The 16,229-nt window shown below is 35.6% G+C and overlaps 2 protein-coding genes across 9 annotated transcripts; both read right to left on the bottom strand.

Annotated features, from left to right (window-relative positions):
- Positions 1 to 2,691: 2,691 nt before the first annotated feature.
- Positions 2,692 to 8,638, bottom strand: LOC108985807. 4 transcript variants are annotated; one of them, XM_035693103.1, is made up of 6 exons: positions 8,410 to 8,608; positions 8,017 to 8,318; positions 7,508 to 7,564; positions 7,141 to 7,257; positions 6,967 to 7,037; positions 2,692 to 3,131 (listed from the first exon to the last, which is right to left on the bottom strand). In XM_035693103.1, the coding sequence occupies exons 2-6, from the start codon at positions 8,185 to 8,187 to the stop codon at positions 2,888 to 2,890; spliced, it is 660 nt and encodes a 219-aa protein (XP_035548996.1). In that variant the 5' UTR covers positions 8,188 to 8,318; positions 8,410 to 8,608; the 3' UTR covers positions 2,692 to 2,887. The 4 variants fall into 4 exon arrangements, with proteins under 4 accessions (XP_035548996.1, XP_035548997.1, XP_035548998.1 ...); XM_035693104.1 differs by having other exon boundaries at positions 8,017 to 8,314; XM_035693105.1 differs by lacking the exon at positions 7,508 to 7,564 and having other exon boundaries at positions 8,017 to 8,314; positions 8,410 to 8,607.
- A 458-nt stretch (positions 8,639 to 9,096) lies between these two features.
- On the bottom strand, positions 9,097 to 14,099 carry LOC108985806 (probable glycosyltransferase At5g03795). 5 transcript variants are annotated; one of them, XM_018958236.2, is made up of 6 exons: positions 13,999 to 14,093; positions 13,663 to 13,702; positions 12,669 to 13,362; positions 12,441 to 12,571; positions 10,699 to 11,047; positions 9,097 to 10,083 (listed from the first exon to the last, which is right to left on the bottom strand). In XM_018958236.2, the coding sequence occupies exons 1-6, from the start codon at positions 14,003 to 14,005 to the stop codon at positions 9,418 to 9,420; spliced, it is 1,887 nt and encodes a 628-aa protein (XP_018813781.2). In that variant the 5' UTR covers positions 14,006 to 14,093; the 3' UTR covers positions 9,097 to 9,417. The 5 variants fall into 5 exon arrangements, with proteins under 5 accessions (XP_018813781.2, XP_035548994.1, XP_018813782.2 ...); XM_035693101.1 differs by lacking the exon at positions 13,999 to 14,093 and adding an exon at positions 13,796 to 13,986; XM_018958237.2 differs by lacking the exon at positions 13,663 to 13,702 and having other exon boundaries at positions 13,999 to 14,099.
- Between the last annotated feature and the right edge of the window lie 2,130 nt (positions 14,100 to 16,229).

Genomic DNA, 16,229 nt, shown 5'->3' with positions numbered 1-16,229 from the left:
ATTTAAGAAAAGCTCTAACGAGAGAATTTGAAAAGGTCGATATTGATCTCATGTCTTATTATCTTGGTATTGAGATCAAACAAATGGAGGATGAAATCTTTATCTCTCAAGAAGGTTTTGCAAGGGAAATTCTCAAAAGGTTCAAGATGGAAGATTGTCAATCCGTGAGCACCCCGGTTGAATGTGGAGCAAAATTGACCAAGCATGAAGGCGGAGAGAAAGTAGACCCTAAAATGTTCAAAAGTCTTGTTGGAAGTTTGAAATACTTGACTTGCACAAGACCCGATATACTTTATGGAGTTGGACTTGTTAGTCGATATATAGAGTCACCAAGCACAATGCATTTCAAAACGACTAAGAGAATTTTACGTTATCTGAAAGATACTATTGATTACGACCTTTTTTATTCATTTTCTAATGAATTTAAGCTTGGGGGTATAGTGATAGTGATTGAGCCAGAGACTTGGATGACCGGAAGAGCACTACCGGTTTTGTGTTTTCTTTGGGAAATATGGCATTTACTTGGAGTTCTAAAAAGCAATCAATTGTGACGTTTTTCACATGCGAAGCTAAATATGTTGTTGTGACAGCTAGTGTTTGTCATGCAATTTGGTTGAGAATGTTATTGAATGAGCTACTCATGCCACAAGAGGAACCCATAGAGATTTTTGTTGATAACAAGTCGGTTCTTGCATTGGTAACAAATCCGGTCTTTCATAATAGAAGCAAGCATATTGATACAAGATTTCATTTTTTTCGAGAGTGCATTGTCAAGAATGAAGTACAAGTCAAATTTGTGAAGACCCACAATCAAGTTGCATATATTTTTACAAAGCCTCGCAAGTATGATACTTTTAACAAGTTGAGGATATTGCTCAGAGTTACCACGAATTAAGTTTAAAGGCGAGTGTTGAATAATAAACTTAATTTAGTAAATGTTAGATGAAGGGTTGTCTTTTGGAAGATTCATGAACTAGAGTGAAGGTTTATCTTGAAAGAAGTAATTGATGTATTTGGGATATTCATGTACTTGGGTATTCGTGTACTAGGGAAGCTCATGTAGGTATTAGAGTAAATGCTAGGTGAATCTATATAGAAAAAATCTACACAACTTCCTACTATTCACACAACCTCCACACACTATACTTTTTTTTTAATTTTTTTTAATTTTTTCTTTTATAAAAAATTCAATATATGAATATTAAATAAAAGAATTGAATTAGTTTAAAAAGAATAAATTCAAAAAAAATATTAAAAAATTTAAAAAATGTGGTGTGTGGAGGTTGTGTAGCATTGCTCATCTATATAAGCCTATAAATACCCATGTATGCATTGACACATATAACAGCCACTTGTGAAGCAATTCAGTTAGAAAAGTTTTCAAAATAGTCTCTCATTTCTTCGAATAGAATATATGTTTCTCTCCTCCAACAGTACGTACCTCAGACACATACTATTTTAGGAGACGTGTTATGAGTTTCCTTCTTACATGCATCTGCAATATGCAAGGACGATGGTTCATTTTCCCTAAATATTTTAGATGTAGTAAATGGAAGTGTTTCTCAATCATAATCATATTGAATCATTGATCATATACGTACATACATATATAGTTTTGAAAAACAAAATTTGTTTCTATATATAATTGAGTTGGACAAAATACATCGGACAGTTTTCGACCACCTTGCCACAAGCTTGAAAGAGCGAAAAACACGCATTTAGCTTCCATCCTTCAGCACAACCTAGAGTTAACTGATCGACCGAGTAGTACTGTCCCTGCACGTTGAAAGCTATCAACAATCCCAAACAAGTTGGGTTTCATGATCTATTTAAGATAAGCTAAAATCACGTGTGGACGTATACTTCAAGAGGTTTAGTCAACTATATATGTTCGAGTTTTCTTAGAAAGGTTATAAAACTCAGATCCGCCGAATAAAGGAATTGATGATCATATATTTCAATATTCAGTACTTGACCTATCATACTTCTCACAGCCAATGTGGGACTTAAAGTGAGCTGGGGGCATCGCATGCAGGACCAGTTCGACCCTGGCCTAGCTTTTATTTAACAAACTATTAGAAGACATGATGATCGTTTTGATCATATTGCATTAACTATTGACAACCATCTGACATCGCCATCTTCATTGTCCAGTACACGTGGGTGTATTTATATATGAAGAGACTGATCAAGAGGAAGGGGAGGGTCAGTGGGTCACTGTATCATGGGGCTTCATCGTTCATTTAAGTCATATATAAGCAATATTGTCGTGCATGAAGGATAACACATTTTTTTTTTTTTACCAAAATTAACTCTCTGCATGATGATGATGATGATGATGAATTAAGCTGTTGGCGGACATATACATACATTATACATATATATATATATATATATATATATATATGAAGTGGATGTGTGTCGGCCTGTTCATTTCTTCATTTCGAGGACTGAACTGAATTCAAAAAAATAGTAATAAGAATAACAACAGAAATCGTGTTCAGTTGATTCTTGGGTAGAAACTTCTCCCTCCATTTTCGGCTTCCCATGCTACACGTTGTGAGCACGTGACAGAGAAAAGATTTAACACATGGAAGAAGCAGAATTCTGGAGCAAAAAACCCAGAAATAGCCGATCGATTTCAGATCTTCGGTGCTAAGATAGATGATATAAACTTGGAACATCGTCAAGTAGAGAACAACCAAATAGAAGCGGTTTCATTATTTGTTTTTGGTCATATTATTCCCACAAGTTAAGAAAATGTAAAGAAAGTCTTGGTCTATCAATTGTTAGATTGTTTCAAGACATCTGGGTTTTTGCAGTTAAAACGTAAAGGAATCTAAATGAAGCAAATTCAAGTATTACGCTACTGCAATCGCTTTTCTTCTTACCCTTTCCTTCTCTTGGGACTCAAAATGAAATCGTCGTCGTCACTGTCATTAATTATTCTTTTCTTAGCTTTTAAAATGCCATTCTTTGATGCCTGCTGCTGCTTCTGTGAACTCTCAGGTCTACTTGGTGGTTTTAGAGATTTAATAGGAGTTCCCATCCGAAGTTGTTTCTGCCTTCTCTGCTTCTTCTCATATGCCTTTTTAGCTCTTTCAGGGGAAAGCAAGCCATGCTCCATCATCCTGAAATTGAAAATATGTTGTACTTTTGAAAAATTCTATAGAATAATTTTCAAGTAATAACATGCAATACAACACATGAGAGATACTTTACTGGTAGCACATTCCTTTTTTTTTTCCCGCTACTTGGAGGGAATTGAGCCCCCAACCATGGACCCCATTTAGGGACCAGAGGTGCTGCCATTTGGCTACGGGCCATTAACTGCATATCCCATTCAAATGATATCACAAAAGTACCCTATATATTATAGAGTATCTACAATGCATGATGAGTATCCAAGTTGATTAACTCTTTTTTTATAGGTAAGTTGAGTAAATATTCCAAAAGCTTTAAGAAACTCCTTCCCATGAATTTATTTCTCTTGAAAATCAATTCTTGACATTGATCACCTCAATGGAAGGGATGAATGCTCTTGGAAGTTGGAAGTCAGCTTGTAGTTGGCTGTTTGGTTTCACGTGCATATGGAAGAAATGATGGTATCCAATGTGTCACAATAAATACAAATGGTGCTAGTGAAAAATATAAAAGCAATGAAGAAAGTTGCTTTGGGAAGACAACTCTGCCATTTGGCATCATTTGGTTATACAGATGAGATAAGATGAAATTTAAAATTTAAATAAAATATTGTTAGAATATTATTTTTTAATATTATTTTTATTTTGGAAATTGAAAAAGTTGAATTGTTTATTGTATTTTGTGTAAGAGTTTAGAAAAATTGCAATGATGAGATGAGATGATTTGTATAACCAAACGAGGCCGATCAATGACGTTAACCCATAGGGTTGGAAATGATAAATCAACAGATGCTAGACTTTCATCTAGGCATTTTAGTAACATGTAGGGGCATTTGGTGCCTCTAAACTTTATTTTCACACATTGAACCCATGTAATCAGAGAATGCTGTGAAAAGGGAACTTAGAGGATATGAACTAATACAACGGCGAACTTAACTTGGGGCATTGGGGTCATGGTGAAGGCCAACCCTTATATAGCTACTGGCTTAAACACATTGCCTGCAGCCCGGACCAAATCTAAGTTTCAGTTTGATCAAATAGGTGCCTGTTGATCATATGATTTACAATGTAAGGGACCTGTAACAACTACCAAGCACACCACTGTGGGGTCAGGGGGGAGAGGGAGGGAGGAAACTGACTGAGAGAAGTTGGCAATGTAAATCAGTTCAATGATTACAAAATAACTAAGAAACCATGGAACTGAAGAAGTCTATCTATCCTACTTACTGTTGATAGTGCTAACACTCACCATGGTTTTATGCATACAAGTAGTAGTGTACATAAGATGAAGCTTAGATTGGGTTGGATTGCTCAAGGACTAATGAGAAAGGAAAGCTTAGGTTGCTTTGGAATCTAGAGTCTATAGTTTGTCGACAAGTCAGGTCATAGTGTCTGGAGCACCCAACTAGTAGGCGTACCGCCAATATACATGGAAGCACCATCTGGTTTCCTAACAACAAACATTTATTTTTATTTTTTTTATGGGAAATAGACTTCATTTCATTAATGAATGAAGTTATAGCTGTGACTGGTCAATACAGAGAAAAACTCAGATTAAGCAAACATATTATAGAGAATAAAGCAAAGAAGTGCCTATAGCCAGGGGACATGCACCAACAATTTCTTCCTTTATTGAGGACAATTTACACATGGAAAATTCCTACAAACTATGCCATTATCCTACCATTTATCCCATTAAGATGAGGTGTGATTGCCCATTCACCTTTGAACTTTTTAAAAAAAGAAAAAAGAAACGATCCAATGGTGATTTGCCATTATTTCTTTTTAAAAAAATAAGAAATGATCCAAGGGTGATTTGCCATTATTTCTTTTTTAAGAAAAAAAAATGATCCAAAGGAGAGATAAAAAATAAGAAAACTAACAGGAACACTGACTCCCGTGGCTGAGAACTAGAAAATTTGCCATTATAAGAAAAGCTTGAACACACGGGAAAAACACCTACTTCAATCATTTAGGTCTACGTGAAGCAGAAAAGCAACTATTAACTTGAATCAAAAGCTCCTTAATTGCTGTTACTAGAAAACCTTTTTGAAAAAAAACGTTGAAGTGCTATCTGACACGCATTCACTTAAACCAGGGTCAAGAGTCCACACTTCCAAGTAGTAAAGCAGGACACAGAATAAAGACCAGAGTCAGAAATTGTACAGTATTTTCTAAAGAATGAGTAGTTAATGGAACACTGGTGCATGTATTTTCTAAAGAATTAGTTAATTATTCTGATAATCAATTTACATGTCCCTAAAGTGGTCCTCACGGCGTTGAATAGGCTATTGAGCTCTTTCTTCTGGGGTGATTCAGACTCCAGAGGGTAAAGGTAAGAGGAAATGGGTGGCTTGAAAAAATATTTGTAAACCCATTGAATAAGGTGGGGTGGGTATTCGGGATTTTGAGGATATCCAAATGGCTCTTAATATGAGGCTTGCTTGGAGATTGATTTTGGAGCATTCGTTGTGGGCGGATTTCTTTAGAAGCAAGTATGTTAGAGGTAATCATTTACCCCTTGTGAATCTGTCTAAGGGTACTCGGTTTTGGAAGGCTATTGTTAATGGTATGTCGGACATCTTAAACAATTCTAAGTTGTTAGCGAGAGATGGAAACATCTCTTTCTAGTATGAGAACTGGGATGAGGGTGGTCCTCTTCATGACCAGTACCCGGTGACTAAGAAGCCTTTGTTGAAGGTAAGAAGCCTTCACTCTTCCAAATTACTCATATCTATCACGAATGTAATGTTGTGGCTGATTTTCTTGCTAAGCAGGGTGCTGAGGGTTTAAATACGGACTCGATTGATGATAGGGATACTTTATCTAGTCAGTTAAGAAGCCTTCTTCGTATGGACATAATTGGTTTTCCTTATTTGAGGTTATCAAAATGAGGCACTAGATTTTTGCTTCTCGCTTCTTTGTTATTTTTTTTTATAAGTGTGATCTGTTCCTTTTCTTGCAGGCTGGTTTCTTAGGATTGTTATTTCTATTTGGTTTGTAATTTTTTGGTTTTCTTAGTTTGTGGGTGGGTCGTTTGGTTTTTGATACCTCGGTTTTGGTTTTTATGCTAATTTGTAACCCCTAGGTGTCTGGTTGTAACCACGTTTTTCCTCTGCCAAAAGTGAGGGCTATCAATAAAATATGAGTACCATCCTCTTCTTAAAAAAAATAAAAAATTTACTTTTCCTTTGACTGTGCTACCTTCTTATTAATCGTGAAGTTGTCATGCTAGTTGTTAAAGAATACTTCTTTTTTTATAAGTAGTTATTAAAGAATACTTCTTCTTTTTTATAATAGTTATTAAAGAATACTTATGCAATCAATTCAAACAAGAAGCTAGCTGAGGCACACAATTAAAACGAAGAGCAATGACCTAATTGCAGTATAGCCAAACCAACAATCACATGACCTCAAAATATGGTTTTGGCTCCTCAGTACATCCGAGAACTCATCCAATTAAGATTGATTTTGTCGACATTAGCATATCAATGGCCCAAAGAATCTCATTTTAAATTTCTAAATAATGACCATACCTTTCACATACAAGAAATTTATTAAAACGAACACCTTCCTACTGCAAGGTTAGGCTCCATCCTTCAACCTGGAGTATGGTCTGCTTGGTCTAAGCAAACAATTTACAAAATCCCAAGTAGGAACCAGAAAGAACAGTCCAATTCCAATGGTCTAAGCAATGAGCAAAGGACTGAATTAAAGCAAGTTCCATATTTAACTTATGAAAAGGTTCTACAAGTGAGCTTCACATACGCTCCATCAGTTTGAAATGAGGAAGAAAAGCTGTAAGAATGGGCAGAAAGCTCACCAGAATTCTGCCATCTCACTTGTGGGGATCTGTTGCGACAATGACTCATAGAAAATCCTCAGTGGTTCTCTCTGTCAATATAAAGCAGCAAAACACACAAGGTATAAGTAACGCTATATCACCATAAGCATTTTCCTAGAAAAGAACTGAGACTAATTTTCATGGTTACAGAACCTCTTCAGGAGGATCATATTTCTGGCCAGGCAAAGTGTACACTTTCTTCTCTCTTACTCTGGTAGTAGTTTTTGTTGTTTTTGCTGATGCTGATGCTGATGCTGTTTTTGATTTTACCTTCACATTTAGCAAAACTTATTAAGATTTATAGCACTCAGTGAGATTTATCCAATTGATAGGGAGAAGGAGAGATTTCAGATAACAAGGACCAGAACCCATTGAGGACCACATCCATATGACAGCTCCCCCCTTAAAAAAAACCACATCCATATATAACCCAATCCACCAAAAATCACTGAAAACGACACAGAAATTCCAAAATCCAGGTCACCCCATCCATTGCCATGGGCACTTTATTCTCTCTTACTTTGGTAGTTGTCTTTGTTGTTGTTTTTGCTGATGCTGATGCTGTTTTCGATTTTACCTTCACATTTAGCAAAACTAATTAAAATTTGCAGCACTCAATATGAGATTAATGCAATTGATAGGGAGAAGGAGAGGTTTTCAGATAACCAGGACCAGACTCCATTGAGAATTACCTCCATATGATCCCCCCCACACCACCCCCCCCACCCCCCGGTGGCGCCACGAAAAACCCAGTTCATTGCAAATTACACAAATTGATTTAGAAAACCAAACCTATATAACCAAATCCACCAAAAATCGTTAAAAAACGAGTCAAACGACCCCGAAACTTCAAAATCCAAATCCTCCCCGTCCACTGCAAATTCAAAGGCATAAAGACCACATACAAATAAATTCCTTAACCCGACATACCCAGATGGCACAATTGAGAAACAACATCATTGTCCGCTAGACAGAACACAATCAAACAAATCTCGATCACAAAAAGCAATGAACTTTCAAAATGGGTACCTCAGTTTTTACAGCTGTAGTCACAGATTTCTGCTTTGAATCAACAGGCTGCTTGTTTGAGCTCTCAATCTTCTTCTTGTTGGCAGAAGAAGAATCAACCTTTGCTTTCGAAGAACCATCTTGATGGCTCGGCTTCACCCTCACCACACTGCTTTTTGTTACTGTGGCCATTGATATTGAAATTAGGTAAAGCTTAGCTATTGATCTGATAATTCCTTCCTTTTTCTTCTTCTAATTGCTTAGTCCTCTCATCAATTCATCAGCTTTCTATTGTCTCCCCGACTCCCTGGAATAATCTCTATCTAACTCGGGAAAAATCAATCAGTACTTACATATACAGTTAATTAAAAAAATAGAAGAAGATAGAGATAGAAAATAGGAAAAGTGTCAGACTTGCTGGGTTTTTGTTTCTGCTTTTGTTTTTCCCCTCAGCTGTCAGATTTGCTGGTCGAGGCTGTTTCACTGCTTTGTAAGGTTTTCCGAGTTTTCGACGGATTAAAAGAGGAAAGGTTTGCTACGTTGTACCGTGTAGCTGTAGGCGTTGATCAGTTGTGAAAGCCCTGTTTTGTCCTCCTGATACACAAAGTTGAAGTCCAAGTCCAATAATGGAGCAATATTGACGGTCAGAATAGAGAGCAGGACCATCTTAGCATGAAGATGCCCGCTTCTTACCTTTTTTCTAACAGTAAAATATTGTGTTTTACATGAGACACCGACTTTCACGTGAACGGTAGTTGGGACTTGGGAACAACCATGAAGACTTTTACCGTCACTCTTTAACGGTTTTAACGGAGTATTCTTACCCGACAATGATACTTCCAACTGGTTAGCTACCCGTTCACAATTAAGACAATAAAATTATTTTATAAAATTATAAAATATTTTTTACATCACATTTTTATTAATTTTTTAAATATTTTATTATTTTTAGTTATAAATTAGTTGTAAACAAGTCTAACCCTATCATTATTTTTAGTTATTCTTCTTCTCATCAACTATTATTTACCATCCCACATCCTCCACCTTATAAAAAAACTGTAGATGTAGAGTGTGAGAGTGAATGATAGCTGATAAATAGAATTCCTCTTAGCTACATAGCATTACTCTGGGAAAATAAATTTATTAGAAATGTGAAATGTTCAAAGGAAACTTGAAAGAACTAAAAAATTACCACCGAATTTTCTGCCGTTCGACAAAGGAGAGAAGCAGTACTGATAAGTGAGAAAGGTATATATTCAGCAAATTGACTTTGTTGTTCTAAGATATATACATCGACGAATTTACTAACTGTTCTTGCACCAAAACCACCCTCCTTTTCCTTAATATTCTACTTTTCCCAGCACGGGTTCTCTGAATCCAACAACAAAAACACAGTATGTATATCTCTGCAATGTTTCTTTGTCATCTGAGGCTTATTAGATGAAGTCTGTTGTACCAAACAGAGTGGAGAACCAGATGAAAGATATCATACTTCTCAGGCTTGGCATGCCAAAGAAAATGTTTTTGTACCTTTTTCACCCCCATTTGCATCTCGAGATACCTCTTCTCTGGGATCGAAAGGAGTATACTCTTCAAATTCGGAATATCCTTCTCCAAGATAAAAACAGCAAAAGAATCCCAGTTCAAAACTTCAAAAAATGGGGGCACAAAATTGTCAGATATAATCACAGGGACACACTCATAAAATATGGCCTCTACGACGCGTGGGCTGTTGACTTCATAACCTTTTGCACATATACAATACTTGCTGTTCTTCATATGACGGATATAGTTCTTATTGCCCTTGGACTTGGGCATTCGACCAAAGATTTTCATGTCAGGATCTTTGTTTTCCCAGTGCTGTAATAGAATTGGCCGCACGTATCCATGCATGCTTCCTGCAAAGAAAGCAAGAATTGACCTCTGGGAAGGAGGTTTGCCTCCAAGATCCCGGAGTGGACTCCGAAACGAGCGTACTAATGTTTCTGGAAGAGACACATCCTTCCCTAAAACAAAACCTCCTTTGACATCAGCATTGCAGAGAGCTCTTATGCAATTAGCCATAAGTTGGTTTGTTTCAGTTGGGGCCTGAAGAAGAGACTTTTATTAGAACAGAACAATGTGACTTTGTGAGGATCCAAAACTAAAAGTTTAAATTCCGCTTAAAAAATGAAGTTCTTTGTCAAAAGCTTTTGCAAACTACAAATCCATCCTCAAGAACAGTGTCTTCACACAACATTAAAGGAGAAATATATTAATAACCAAACATTACAAAAGAAAAAAACTGGCGATAGTCTTGACAAATGACGGTCATATTCATTTGCACACTGCACAAAATTTAAGGAAAGCCAACCGTTTTGACCATTTAGCATAACTTTCCAATTCACCTTTTAAAAGTTAACAACATTCAAATTGAGAAAATACTTTCTTATAGTAAAAAGGTATTAGGGGAAAATTATGGCATCAGTTGGTGGACTGAACATATATTAAGGTAAGGGGCAAGTAAAACTGGCAATTGAACCACTCATTATGGGATGTTGAGAGTGATATTCAAAATCATGGATATGATCCTTTTCACATAACTAACGGATGCATTTTATATCATTTCATATACTTAAAAAAGGACAAAAAAAACTGACTTTCTATGAATTCCTCCAATAAGCTTCACAAAACATAAGTGGAAAGGAAGCTTGAAAAGCGTACCCAGTCATGGCAAGCAACAAGAAAATGATCTGCTCCTCCAGTTCTGTTCCAGAAAGGATATTTCGCTGTAATCAAGTTCAAGTAGTTCTTCAAATACTGTTTGAGGTTGTCAAAGCTGTGTGAATTAGCTATATATAATGTCTCCTCCAACATTTGTGAGCTGAAGGGTAAGTAAAACAGATGGGCTTTCCTAGGGTTTCTAGTAAGAAATTTTTTGTTAGCTTCCAGCAGCTTCATGAACCATCCCTCAGATGCATATATTCCATTGAGTCGTGGCTGGTGTAATACAGGTTTTTCTCCTTCCCTGTAAACGTATACTTTGAGAGTTTCTTCCATTAACTCATAGCTCCTGCAAATTTGATTTATATAAATAAATCCAGATGGAAAATTGCTTGAGCAACAATAGATAATTTGTTTGCATGATAGATTATAGCTACAAAAAAGTCTACACATCATTGATGGAAGTATGGTTCCACAATTGGTTTTTCAATAGAAAAGGGAAGGCTATGAATGATCAAAAAGCAAAAGCTACTTCCACACCCCAAGAAAGCATTATTTACAAATAGATACATGATAACAAGGGCATCCTTGGAATTAGAAAAACATAGGCTCAATGCCTTTGCTTTAGGTGGTAACAACCAGGGAGGGGTTGAGAGTAGGCTTAAATTAAAACCTTGATAAGTATTGGTGCACCTGATGCTGAATCACAAGCCGAAACTCAAGTAACGGAAACGAGAAATCATGAAAATCATAATCATAAAGCTGTTATCAGTCACCACAAATCAAGCACAAGAGAATCAGATGAGTAAAATCTGGGATTCAGTTTTTGTATTTCAAATTTGAATGTATACGTTATATCTTTAGTTGATTCTCCAATTGTATTATATATAGCAACACTTGTACGCATATCAGTTTTAATGAAAACAGAGTATATTTTCATCCATTATTCTCTCAAATTCTACATGGTATCGAGCCAATAGACCAACGTCATCTCTCTGCAATCTTTTTTTTCCCTCTTCATCATGCCTACTACTCAGCCCACTCAACTTCCTCTCTTCAATCCCACCTCCTCTCTCAATATTACTAAACTCAGCCGTGCCAACTATCCCACCTGGAAGGCCACCATGCCTTTGCTTTTAGGTGGTAACAACCAGGGAGGGGTTGAGAGTAGGCTTACATTAAAACCTTGATAAGCCAAAAGTTTGTAGGAAGGATCACAGAAGAAGAAGAAGAGGAAGGAAGAATTTGACATTTGACACCCATAGAAACGTTCCCCTGTATAGGAATCTCCTCCATTGGTACAAACCTATCAGCATACAAAGTACCATCTATGTTAATCAAAGCACCAGTACTGTATCCTGATCTATCATGCGTATCCTCCAGCTTACAAAGTCAGCTCAATAGGGCATAGAGATTAACACCAAGAAAGATTACACTAATTTCATAATGATTCCAGAGTGCACAAGAAATGCATGACCATAAATAAATGGCACTTTACTATATTCTAGCAATCTTTTCCGCAACTCACACACCTATAATAAGTAACAAAAAATTACTTCAGCAATATGAGCATAGAAGGAATCAAGGGGATTTGGCAGATGGAGCAGGTCCTTTGGACCCAGCCCTAGAGAGTAAACTCGGATACAGGACCCCAACCGCCAGAACCCTTTTGAGTACTAGGCAGCACCCAAATGGCTACAATAAAGAAAAAAATCAATATTCAATAGCTGTGACAAACTTACCTTTTGAACATGGAAAAATTCCTATAAAGAGGAGCATAAATATTTGGATAATTTTTTATGATGGGTGCATTCTCAATCAGCGACTTTGCATTTAGCAGTTCCCGGTCAACTACTGCAGACCACCTTGGTGCCTACAAACAAAATGAAAGAAGGGAAAAGGCTGGAGCAATTTACTCTACACGAGTCAATCCCCTTTTAACACAACTTAAAGCTGTAGATAACACATACCATTGATCTGTATGAAGCACGATTCTGAAGCAGTAAACCATTCATCTCAGATATTGAAACTGCTGAAGAGTCTGGCATCTCAAGCCCTTTATTCAGCTTGGGAACTCTGTTCGGGTAAGAATTATTGCCCGACGGGGTGAGGTATTTTTGCGATTTCCTAGAGTTTTCATTAATGTCAAATGTTTTTGTTCTTTCACTCTCTAATGTTGATATATTAGAATTGACAATAGGTGTACTAATATTTTTATTCACGACTGGTGGAGAAGTTGCATTTGGTGATGAATTCATAGATGAACTCTCACTTCTATCCGACACAGAAGCATTCTCTGGGTTTCTGTCCCTTCCTTCGGAGGTCCAATTAGCTCTCTCTTGAGTGAAAAATGTACTTGGGGAGTTTGAACTAATTGAAATTGTCATGTTACCAACCACCTCAGATTTAGACGGTGAATCTCCAGAATGGGAGTGACTGTTGGGAACTAGTGAGACCTTACCAGCAGAAAATGAAGATGAAGATGACAGAACATAACCAAACGGAAATTCAAAATGGTATAACGCGAAAATCACCGCAAACATCATGCCCGCGAGCCATATCAATCTCCTGGCTTCAAGCAGACACAAACGTAAAAGTTGTTGGCCCATTCTGAGAAATTGCTGAGTTAGTTGCTGCCTGACTTTGGATGAATCATAATCTACACTGCACAGTATTCACAATCCCCAACTTTAATTTGAAAGAAAACCAGTTGCCAAACAACTTAACAGAAGGAAAGGAATTGTATGAACGAAAGTTAACAAAATCACTCATAGTTTGAGAAAACTAAAAATTCGAAGCATCATTGCATTCAGAATTATGAAACGTCTCCAATGAGGAAGAAGTTTCACTAACATGCAATCCCCACTGGGTTTAGCTAACAAAAGAGTGGAAGCATTTAACCTTTGTTTTTATTTATCTATTTTTATCGTCACCCAAACATACCAAGTCAAGTCAGCCAACTACCTTACAGCATAACATTTTGACATCCAACTTGCATGAATTCCTACATATCAACAATCAAACAAACACGCTTATGGTTCCTAATCGCCGAAAGAAAAACAAAACAAAGGGCAATTCAGGATCTTCAAAAATCCACCAGAGCTTAATTTCCCACTAAAAAAGCAACTTGAACTCCAATGCATGTATTTATCAACTGGGTATTCCTCAAGAGTTCTAGTTGTAAGATTAGACTCCAAGCTTTCTTTTTTCCTTTTCCCCACGCTTTCTCGGAAACCAAACAGAATCTTCTTCTTCCCTTTGCGTTATTTACCCTTTGAGAAAGAAATTCAAGATAGGTACCTGACATTTGGTTTTACTTCCACGCTCTTCTCAGTCCTCTGTTCAATGGGTTTTGGTTAAACCGATACAAGGAATCTAGAGGGATAAAATGTGATTGTCTTTGATTTATATACCAATGATTTTATAAAAATGCTTAGACAGAACTTAGGACAAGGGCCGCCAGAGCGGCTGAGACGGTGGTCCACTCTGACATTCTTCATAAAAGGTCAAAAACTAACAAGAATGCAACAACACTAATGGCGTATTTTAAGTTGTGATGAGTCGCCTTGTTTCTAGAAACTATATTAGTAATTAATCATTATCAGTACTTTGATATAATGGCGTTTAATAATGTTTCAATTTTTTATAGTTTATTAAGAGAGTAAGAATTTCGAGAGGGGATATATATACAAAATGATTCGTTTGAAAAGTCGGCAAATAATAAATTTTCTTTGATTTATTTTCTGTCGTCTATTTTTGTATTTGAGATCTTTAAAATTAGAAAAATTATTTGTACTAGTTCTAAATAAATAAGGCATATGCATATTCCTTTTATAAAAAACTGAACCTCATCATCAAAAGTATAGATTTTTTTTTTCAAAATAAAACTTATTTTTTATAAAAAAATTTGTACGAGACTTATCAAAAATATTATGAATTTGATCACATTCATCTATTTTGGTATACACCTAAGCATGTGCATGCTTTTTAAAGAAAAGAAAGTATTAATTTGTCCCTTTAATTTGATCGTTAGTATATTTTAATTTTTTTTAATATTTAAGAAAATAATTATTAATGAATTTATATATTTTTTAAAATATTTGAAAAAACGTTTTAAAAAAAATGAGACTATAGGACACTCCCAGCTATAAGAGCTGGGCAATACAGTAGAGGGTCTTTAAAGTAATAGCATGCAATAGATGCTTATTTTTCTTTATTTCTTTCTCGTGTATTGTTATTCATAAGTCTCATATACTATACATTATTATTTTATTTTTATTTTTTTTTAGTTTATTCTTTTTAAAACAATTGAATTCTTCTACTCATCATCCATATATCAAGAATTTTGTAAGAGAAAAAAAATTTAAAAAATCACAAAAAGAATTATATGTAGTGTATGAGACCTATGAATAAAATTTTTCTTCTTTCTCACGTTAGACTCTTTCAAAATCATTTAAAACGATATTAAAATATCCATATTCTCAATATATATTTATACATAATAAATTTTGAAAATTCTAACGCAAAGTATACTTTTTTTTTTTTTTTTTCAATTATGAATTGGAGTGAATAGGATTGCTCAAAGCCCTTGTTGAAAAGATAATAACAAGGGTTGGCGTGAAATAAACCAAGGAACAGCGTTTAAGTCCGCTTGTGTTTAAACTCCAAAGAGTGACGAAATGAATTCAATTTAGTTTAACCTAATTTTAAGTTGAGTTTAATATGTAAACATTCAATTCTCAAATCATTAAATTCATTTTAACTCAAAACTTCTTTACATGTAAGACCCACAATATTTTTTAACTTAACACATTTTTACATGCGAAACCTACAATATTTTTTAACTTCTCATAAATAAATCTAAACTCATTTTAAATGGATCCCATAAAACTTATTCTATCATCTTAATTTACTATTATTTATAAAAAAAAATTCAGCTTAACTCAACATCTAAACAGAGCCGGACATGGACCACCCTTTCACTAAAAGTAAGTTTCAAGTGATTGGTTCCGTCCAAATAACCTGTCAATCTCACCGGCAATGACAAACAATTCTGGATCGCTAACTTGAAAATATCAATCCATGAAGTTTTGTCCAAAGCTCTGGCTTTTCAACGTTAACATGGTGCATACCGTGAAGGGATAGCTAGACGTACGGAATCGGGAAACTGGATAAATTTATGAGGATAAAAGCATATTAGAGAAAGGAAAAGGAAAAAGAGAGGATTATTTGGAGCTACACAATTAAACCTTTTCTTTTTCTTTTTTGGATTTAATGGTCGTAAGAATCTACATTAAGGAAGTGGTCTTCCTCAGCTTTAGCAGGATTTAATTTGAGAGTTTGGCAAAAATCATTTGCAAGTTTTCTACAAAACTTCAGGCCCTTTTTTTTTTTTTTTTTTTGTTTAAATGAGCCACCAAATTTTGAAAATTAGATATGAAATTTATTTGAGAAATGATTAAACCCAAGGATAAATCTAGTTATAGGGAAATACACGCACGCGCACACAAATTCTACTTGTCATCAGAGAG

This window comes from Juglans regia, chromosome 8 (genome assembly GCF_001411555.2).
Source record: "Juglans regia cultivar Chandler chromosome 8, Walnut 2.0, whole genome shotgun sequence".
Classification (NCBI taxonomy): Eukaryota; Viridiplantae; Streptophyta; class Magnoliopsida; order Fagales; family Juglandaceae; genus Juglans; species Juglans regia.
This window is presented reverse-complemented; position numbering and strand designations above follow the sequence as displayed.